Source organism: Lagopus muta, chromosome 1 (assembly GCF_023343835.1).
Source record: "Lagopus muta isolate bLagMut1 chromosome 1, bLagMut1 primary, whole genome shotgun sequence".
NCBI lineage: Eukaryota > Metazoa > Chordata > Aves > Galliformes > Phasianidae > Lagopus > Lagopus muta.
In genome coordinates this window covers 180,798,408-180,808,353 of record NC_064433.1, presented here as the reverse complement: position 1 = coordinate 180,808,353, position 9,946 = coordinate 180,798,408, and the positions used below count along the sequence as shown (strand labels likewise).

Here is a 9,946-nt window from a genome sequence, read left to right as displayed (position 1 = left end):
TCCCTAACTCATGTAGACTATGAATACAGAGAGACAGAAAGCTGAAGTTGTCAGATGAATCTCCATCAAATGTCTACTGTTTCATCCCACTTTAAATTTTGTTAAGGATCTAGAGTATGCTGCTCTTCACTGTGATTACTGTTGTAGATCAGTGAGATAGCATATCTGATCCTCCACTAAGGTTTCCCATTGGGAACCAAGCCAGACAGTTTCATAGCAATGGCAGCAACAAAAGGACGGCATCCTTTAGACCAAATCAAGCTGTTAAGGTCTGGGTTGGAACCATTCCATTGTTGCATCTAGCATGGTAAGAGCACATAGAAAAAATGAACTTTTTACTTAAACATGCAACAGGTGTGTAAAACAGCCAGACATGGGAGAACTAGGGAGCGGGGCAAGTCAATATCAAAGATACCAAGTTCTCAGATATTCCCACCTGTGCACATGATATGACAGCCATTTGGCAGTGTGCTCTGGGCCTCTTTCCAGAATTAAATGTAGAGGAAATGCTTGAAGAAGTTATAGCTGTCATTTTATAGTTTTTGCTTGGTTTTGTGAGGGGTCTGCCCCGAGTGCAGTGGAAGCACACAATAAATGTCAGATGTATTTCCACTTGGAGCACAGATTTTGTACTATCAAAGCAGAGGTAGTGCAGTACAGATGATATAAGAATGTATTTCTGAAATAGGATTTGTGAAGGATATCTTTTGTGGGCTCACAGAGATTTGTCAATTGATCCTAAGTGGCTGCTGATGAAATAACAGTTAGGCTAGAAAGACAGATTGGGGTGAGTAAATGTATTTGGACAGTGTGGCAGGGAGATGACTTTGGTGACAACAATATTGATTTGGTGTGAAAGGTGCAAAGTTGCTATAGCCAAAGAGGTACAGGACAATATGGCAGTAGATGAGGCAGCAGAATAAGTGAGTAACAAAAAGCCTGGCTCTTGAAGCTGTCTGGGGAGAAAAGAAGGAAAATACAAATATTTTGTGTTGGAAGAATACGTTACAACTTTAATAGTCATATTAATATGAACTATTTCACTTTCCCTTAGAAAGACAAAATGCCCTCAACTTATGAAGCCGAAAATACATCAAACTTAAAATTATTTATTACCAAAATATTTGACATCTCTGTCCAGTATCATAAACTATATTGGACATTTTGCACCTAATCAGGGGAAAAAATACCTTTTTTTTTTTTCTTCTCTTGACCTCTGGAAATACAATTAGAGCTGCAATGCTGGTTCTTTAAAATAGTAGACATACAAAAACTAGTCCAGCTATTTCTTCCATATAACAGTGCATAAATGAACAACTGTAGAGAAATCTAGAACAACTTTTTTTCATTTGCTGTGTATAGGAAAGATTAATGGTATTAGCAGTTAAACCAGCTGTTACTCTTTATTTCGCTGATGACTTTTTTAGCAGTAGGGTCAAACTTCAACTGCCTTGATCCATGGAAGAAGTGGAATAATCCTAGGAATAAAAAATAAACCATTATACTATGCAAACAAGAAGTAGCTTCATTATAACAAACTGGGGAGCACCATCTTTGTGCACACAGGAGAGCATCTGTTCAGTTCTGTCTTTTGCAAGATTCAGAAATATGACATCTATAATAACTCCTGAACTTATTATAAGTGAACTGATTCTAATTAAAAGCTCATTTGATAGAATCATAGAATCACAGGGGTTAGAAGGGATCCAAAGAGATCGTTGAGTCCAGCCCTCCTGCTAAAACAGGTACCCAAATTTCCTGTACCTTTATGTTGGAAAACGGCATCAATTCTCTGGCTAATTCCTGGAAAGTCATCGACTGTCCTCCTAGGATAACCCTTCTCCATGGACTGGGTGTTTTCATCATACCTACATCATATTAACAGAGACATGGAATTTGCAGAATTAAAAAAAAATAATCTAAGCAAGCCTTTGTTTACTTCTCCTTGGATACAAGAAATAATTGTCACAGGGTCTTAAGACTCAGAGAACGAGTGTTACTAGGTAAGAAATTTGTGCTGTTGTGGTTTTCTTAGGTTCTTATCTTGTGACCAAGGCAGTAAAATAGCACTGCAAGATATTGTAAACATTCTTTCCAAAACTATCAAAAACAAAGGACAGGAAACCACATGCAGCCAAAAATCCAGCTGATACAGTAAGTCTCACCAAGGAGCCCCACAATTAGTCATAACAAAGTAAATTTGACCCACATATGCTCCTGGTTGCCTCAAGAACACTTTGCAGCAGTTGCCCTTGCACAAAGGAGAAATCTGTCAGCTTTCCAAAGCTGACTTTACTTCTGTTTGCCTGGTGTTCAAGAATTGGCAATCACTCGTACAGACAGTGAATAGGGTGTCACAGCGTCACAGAATGGCTCGGGTTGGAAGGGACCTCAAGGATCATGAATCTCCAATCCCCCCACCACAGGCAGGACCACTAACATCCACATTTAATACTGAATTTAAAAGTTGTGTGCTGTAAATCTAATTCTAATCAGTTAAACAAAGGGAAGAGGACTTTTCAGAACTGAAATCAGAGAAATTCTGCACAGGCCATCCCAGGCAGCCTTCCACTGAAGTAGGTTACCTCTCGATTCTTTATTTTCTAGAGATAATTTTGTCTACTTTATTTGTAAAAACAGTCCAGATGTTGGATTTTTTTTCAGCTTCCAAGTATAACACATCAAAATGATTCTATGATCCTCGGTGCCTGTTCCAGCACGCTATTAAGCTCTCTAAAGTGGAAGCTGTTTTCTTTTCCCTGCAGGAGTCAAACACATTCTTTATGTCTTTGTGTTACCCAGTTCCACAGAGTTCTCTAGAGGCCTAATTTCTTTTTCACCCCACAGATGATTTTAATGGTGTAATTACATGGGAATCAATCATCAGAAAGTACTTGTCTATTTTTCTTACCTCCAGTACTTGTCACCTATGAAGAAGTCTGTCTTCCCTGTATGTTTGTTACAAACAGCTGCGTCGATTTTCTTAACACCTTTAGGGAAGCCTAGTGTGTTGATGTTCTTTGGATAACCAAGCAGTACCTTATATCCACTGACAATCCAGAAATTATTCCCTATTAAAAGAAATAACTCTAAACTTCTACTCTAGATTTTGAGAAACTGAATGAAAAAAATATATATATTCCCTCAGTGTACATTGTAGGAAAACTTGATGAAACCCCCCCAACCTCCCTTTTTGAAGGTGATATGGTTTTCAAATTCAAATATAGCTACCCTTGTTCCTCCTATTTTTCCTCAAAATTAAACGTAAGAAAAATTTTTTAAAAATCCCATACTCCACCTTTGAAAAACAGGATCTGATCTTTCATGTTCTCATAAGCAGCTTGAATACCAGATGGCAGAGATGGCCAGAAGGCAGAAATTAATTCAAGTTCAACTTCTGAGTTATCAGGATAGACTCGCCATAAGTGTCTGATTTAAATATGAAACAGGTTTAGTAGTAAACAATAAACCACAGATGTTTCTACATATGTGCAAGAATGTGAACAACACTGTGACTTACAAGTTCCTTCATGTCAGTGGCACTACCTGACCTGATGTGTCAGATAGGAAAACTCCCTTGTTTGGGATATGAGGCTTTTTTTGGTTCTGATTTATTTCTGGAATTACCCTTCTCGTTGGTATTGGTTGATTTATGACATCACCTACAAGCAGCTGACAAATGCAGGTTGATGTTGATGTGATAGGCACAGGGTCCCAGATGAGAAGGCTTTTTTCTGTGTGCCCAGACACAAGGCTTGCATAGGTAGCTGGAAGAGGTAGTGGTCAAACCATATTGTAGAACATACTTATCCCTTAGGAAATGGCTGCAGCAATTATTCATTTCACTGCTTGGTGTAACCATCTATACATTTGGGAGGAAATCTATTAGGATCAAGATGTTTTCTGAAACAACAAGTAGGCTACTTTGTCAAGGGATCCTACAAAAAGATTAACATAATTCCTATCTATCTGCTAACAGCCTTTGTTTCAATATACTATTATTTCTGAATTCTATCCATTTGTTTCATTGTAAATCCCATAATCATAGTTATGTTATCCACCTAGGCATTCAGGGTTTCTAGAAAACAAACATGAAAACATGAACTCCACATAGACAAAAGCCACATCAATTTCTACCTTCCCTTTAGAAATATGACTTCTCGTCGGAGTGTAGTTACAGCATCAAAAGATATCTGGGGGCCACAGGCGTTAGGTGATGCAGGGATGGCTGGCCTTTTACCTGGGGTTTTTGTTGCAGAACCTAGGGAGATGTTTCAGAAAGCACAGAATTTGTAGAAAGATTAAGCTTTCCATATATAAATGGATTTTTGATATTATGTGAATACAATGAGAATTTCATGTTGAAAATTTGTGAAAGAAATTATTTCCCTGTTGCTTAGTTCTCTTTTTTCTTAGGAAGTGGATTTTACTTACCATAAATAGACTGAATGCCACTTATGTCATCTGGGGAGAGAGGAAATTCACTGGGGCTGATATATGCGTAATTGGGGAACATCAAGGCCCTCTGGTCATTGGAATGGGAGAGACCCAGCGCATGGCCAACCTCGTGAGCAGCAACCAGGAACAGATTGAATCCTTAAGAAATGGATAGAGAGGTTGGTCTAATTTTGACCTACAATTGAGTAATACATTCTGAACACAACACAACTAATGCTATGTTGATTTTCACACAATATATCAAAATTCACTAGGGTATGCATGTGCATGTACATGTTCCTATAGTATATGTGTGTATATACACAAACATTTTATATGTAGGTAGGTTTCACTCTTCCACCATTCAAAGGGAGCAACTCTTGGCTCTCTTTCTGGCTGTTCTTTCTATCACCTGCTGAAAGTATGTGTGTGGCATGAATGGATGTCTGGGGATGAGTGTGGGTGCAGCCCTGAGGAGTGTCCTGGCAGGGTTTCCCAGCTGAGCTTGAGCAGATCAGATCGTGAGTCAGGTCAAACTGACGGCACTGCAGGGAAAGAAGAGAGTGCACTGTGTGCTCAGCTGAGATACCAAAGTGTCATTGTGTGTAACAAAGCTGAGGTCATGAACAGACAAAGAAAAATACAGTTTTATCTGAATGATTTACCTTTTTATCTAAGAGTTTTAAGCATATATCTTCTCTATAGCCTTGCCAAATAAAATACCTTTAAAAAATTATGCTTATACATGCTTATTACCAGTGAAATATTAACACAATAATCAGATAAGAATGGGACTTCCTTCAACGTGCATCTAATTATTTGCATTCCTCCGAGTAATACGCCTTTCTGAATTTGGGAAGAACAATCATCTGCCCTGCTGCCTGGGAGCCAGCAACGTAACAGTGGAGATCACAAGCCTGTGGCAGAGCAGAGGACTGTCATCGATTGCCCAAGACAGGCAGTCTGAAGCCAATATTTCCATTTCTCAAAAAGACAAACAAAGCCATAAGTTTCCACACACATTTCCTGTCCTTTCTTCTCATGAGCTTTCCAAGCTGGCCAACAGGTTCTGTAGCACATCACTGCTGGAGCTGTGTTGTTGAGGAATAGCAGCAAAGCTGAGGCTCACCCATTCGTTCCTGGTATAGGACAAGCAATGCATTTTGTCCACGTGACAAGCCCAGCCACCATGCTGCAGCTCTTTCCTGCCACAGTGAGCCCACATCTCTCCTCGTGCAGGGCTCTTACAACACCTTCCTGTTCGTTAGCTCCTTGTATTTCCTGCAGTGTGACCTCAAGTCTATTGCAGTTCTCCTCTGCTGTTTCCCATCCCCAAAATCAGATGAGAAAAGAGTGTAAAATAAAAGAGGGCAATGTGCCCATGTACTGACAGGTCTGTCAGAGGCAGCAGGTGCTGTATGGCCTGCTGGGTGCAGAACAGCTGTGTCCCAAGTGGAAGGTTGAATACCCAATGCTCCTCTTTTTTCACACCTGGTGGCACACATTAGTAGTCATTTCCCCACTCTGTACCTCAGCCCATGGGTGGTCCAAACAGAATGTTCTGATCCCCAGTTGTTGCAGGAAGCTGAAATTGCAGGGAGAACACTTACACACGTCAGCCCATTCTAGATTGAATACAAAGTAAAGCTACAACAAACTATTGAGGGACCTATTTAGTGCTATTGCTGAGGACTGGAAGTGTGTGGTAATGCAGGCCAGGAGCCAGTATGTGCACTGGGAGGTGAAACATAGCTTTTAGCATGGATCTGGTAACATGGTGTACAGTAGATTAGGCTGGTTTTCACATCAGCAGCATGTAACATTCTCAAACTGCTAGTGCTTTGCTTTGTCTCAGTCTATCCTTTGCCTAATAAAATCAGAAAGCAATTTACCATTTGCACAGCATTTCAGAAACCTTTTGTTACCCACCATCTGAGCCTGTGGTCCAATCTTCGTCCTCATCAAAGTGAACATCACCACCAAAACCACTGCCAGGTGGGAAGGCATGAGCGAGAACACCAAGGGGGCCATCAAAATAGCGAGGGCAATGTCCATGAGCTAAGTAAAGTCATGGAATGATAGAATCACTAAGGGTGGAAAAGACCTCTAAGATCATCCAGTCCAAGCATCAACCCCCCCCACCATGCCCACTAAACCATGTCCTCCAGTGCCACATCTCCATGTTTATTGACCACCTCCAGGGACAGTAACTCCACCACCTCCCTGGGCAGCCCATTCCAATGCCTCACCACTGTTTCTGAGAAGATATTTTTCCTAATAACTTAATGACCTAATACGGCCATTACCTCTTGTTCTATGATATTGTCCTACAATATGATATTGAAATAGCTTCGAGTTTATGTCATGACTTCAGGAAAATCTTTAAATTAGTCTTACCATTGATTTTTAGTCAGTGTATTACCTTTTGTCCCAAAAGCAATTATTATGTCTGCTATTCCCTCTTGGATGCGAGTGAAAATCAGTGGGGTGACAGTACTCCACACTTTAAATGCCTTCTGGATTGCTTTATCCACATCTTCTTTGCTCATATCTGGCGTGTAGTTCACAATTCTACAGTTACGAAGGTTCAAGCAATAATACTTAGTGCTTGCATAAAGAATTTCTCTGATATTGTTAAGATAATAAACAGAGATACATAAGAAGAAATTACACTGTAACCCAACAGCTCCCCAAACTCATCTTGAACTGAATGAGTTTAAGCAATGTGATGACTGTCCAATATGTCAGAAAAAATAATTGTGTACATGGTAACAGCTTTTGCTCAAAATGGATTGTATCCAGGAATTGGTCTCTTGAGCATAAAGAAAATTGTTTCCTTGCGTCTCGGTGACTGTGCTGTCAGTCACAGCAAATTTTGAAAATGGGGGGTTTGTGTTGGGTGCAACTGATATTTCTGTTTGGCTCACAGAATATATATTGGAATGACACATAACAGGCAAAATTCTGTAGTTGACTCATAAAATGTAAAATATCCATCTTGACTCTCAGAGATTGCTCTCAGGGATATACTCAGCTAACAGCTGGAGAAAGAAAAATATTTTTGTCTTCCCATCTGGAAACCGTTGCTATGGAAGTTATATTTAAATATAACAAAAGTGGATACCCACAAAACCACAATTTAAGCACAGAAAATTAATTATGGAAATACTACCTGTATGTCAGATTGTTTTTCTTCCATCCAGGCAGAGTAACGCCATAGAGACCTACATCAGGAACACCACACCTAGGTTTCTTCATCATTTCTAATGTCTCGGTGTCTGGTTTTCCTGTCACTTTCAAACCAAAAAATCTTTGCATTTTTTGGAGTTTCTCAGCGGTAAAATCAGCATTTATTTTCCATCCACGCTGATTCGGGTCTGCCTCAGTGGTATAGAATTTACTTAAGTAATCCTAATGAAAAAAAGAAAGCAAACACATTTCATGTTTTGATGTGTTTCTTAAATAATACCTTGAGACTGATATTGTTTGTGTATTGTGCTAGCAGAATCATCTGCCTTTGATTTCAGAGAAGAACAGATGTTTTCCTGAGGAACATAGCTAAACAGGATTCTTATTTACTTGACATTTCAAGTTTTTACCCATTATACTATTTAAATAAAGTTTGGACCACAGAGTTCTGTATGACAGCATTGTCTCAGAAAGACAACAAACAGCTAGAACATGCAGATTAAAGAGGAGAGGCTATAGACTCAGATATAGACAATAAAGTTACCTCTACAAGCTTTGCATCCTCTTTGTTGTCTTTCTCGGGGTGGGCAGGAAGAGCATTAGAAACAGCTGCATACATTAAGAGAAGCAGCAAAAGATTCTTCATTCTTACACTCCTTTCCATCCTCATACGAGAGCGAGCTGCTGTCTGCCTAGTGTGCATCGTTTCTCAGATTGCAGTTGTATGGTTATATAGTGAATTGTAGAGTCAGCTGTAAACTGACTCAGAATTTGCCGTGCTCTGATTACATCCAGACATCCTAAAACACTCTGCCGGCTGACAAAATAACAGTTTATTAAAGCCATCCGATTTCACAGGCATCTGAAGTCAGTTAGTGTTTGAATACTTCTGAGTTGCCTGGCTGACATTTCAAACCTGACACTCAATTTTAGATATTTTACACTAAATTTTAGAAACCCTGAGCAATTTTGAGCTGATGCAATGGTGGACAATGGGTGTCCCAGCCCAGCTGTGTGAAATGGAGCCTCCAAATGTAGAGGTACTCTTATCCACACTCGATCTGGAGGAGTTATACACCAGATATGAATCCCTTCCTAAAAACTAAAATTTTGGGATAAATTACTGTCATGTACAGGTACAAATTTTTTTTTTTTTAATTATGTGAGAATGGCTATTTTGGAAATTGGAGGAAAAGTTCAACTCACTAACTGTCTCTTCCCTGCAACTCTTTAAAAAGGCAGTATGTTTAACTTAAAGTGGTAAAATCCAGGATTTACATATGCAAAATTTCTTTCCCTATAAATTCAGCCCATAGAATGTCAATGATGTTATACTTTCCTTCCTTCCTTCCTTCCTTCCTTCCTTCCTTCCTTCCTTCCTTCCTTCCTTCCTTCCTTCCTTCCTTCCTTCCTTCCTTCCTTCCTTCCTTCCTTCCTTCCTTCCTTCCTTCCTTCCTTCCTTCCCACCTCCCTCCCTCCCTCCCTCCCTCTCTCCCTCCCTCCCTCTCTCCCTCTCTTACTTTTCATCTATCAACCACTTATTTATCTTTCTATCCATGCATCAGTCATCTTTTTATCTATTAATCCATCTATCTATTTATCTATCTTCCTTTTCAGCAAGAAAGGCTACTTCAGTTTAACCACAATAACCGCAGGGGATATGATTATTTCCTGTCTTAAGTAATTCAGAATAAAGGAAGTTTCAAGTCACACAAACTGTGACAAATTATAGGACTTCATCCTGTGCTGGTCAAGTACCTTTCTCTTTCACCAATAGTAATGGGAGTTGAAGGTGTTCAGCACTTCTGAGGACATCTGACAGTATGTGCTCAAAATTTATGAAAGAGCTGTAAGAAATACCCTCATGTTGGACTGTGGCTTTTAAAGGAAATCCTTGTTTCCACTTGTTGGTTTATTGCTGTCACTTGTAGCCAACTTTTCTCCAACTGGAGGCGTTAATGACAAATTTTCTATCCCAAATTTCACAATGCATCCTTGTTTGTTGAACTTTCTTGTTAATGGTATTTCTCAGTTACAGTAACAAAAAACTCCACCTCCCTTAATTTGTCATTACAATCATTTTCTTGTGATAAGGTAAGAGACCCAAAGGCCCTGGATACTATTCAGTCATCTTACTGAGGTACAAACGAAGGCAACAAATTTTAAGAGGTGGGGAGTATGACTGAACTGATACAACAAATGTCATGCACATTTACCCAGAAACAGAGAATGTCTTTTTTGAGCTCTGCTTTCATTTTAAAACTGAAATGTTTGATTGTCTCAATAGCTTTACACCTAGAAGGCATTACCCTCTGATTAT

The 9,946-nt window shown here is 39.5% G+C and overlaps 1 protein-coding gene across 1 annotated transcript; it reads right to left on the bottom strand.

Annotated features, from left to right (window-relative positions):
* Nucleotides 1–1,038: 1,038 nt before the first annotated feature.
* On the bottom strand, nt 1,039–8,586 carry LOC125693709 (matrix metalloproteinase-27-like). The gene is made up of 10 exons (XM_048945932.1): nt 8,171–8,586; nt 7,610–7,848; nt 6,860–7,008; nt 6,367–6,495; nt 4,435–4,596; nt 4,138–4,261; nt 3,299–3,429; nt 2,912–3,071; nt 1,765–1,868; nt 1,039–1,478 (listed from the first exon to the last, which is right to left on the bottom strand). Exons 1-10 carry the CDS (start codon nt 8,327–8,329, stop codon nt 1,378–1,380), a joined length of 1,458 nt encoding a protein of 485 aa, XP_048801889.1. The 5' UTR covers nt 8,330–8,586; the 3' UTR covers nt 1,039–1,377.
* Nucleotides 8,587–9,946: the final 1,360 nt, after the last annotated feature.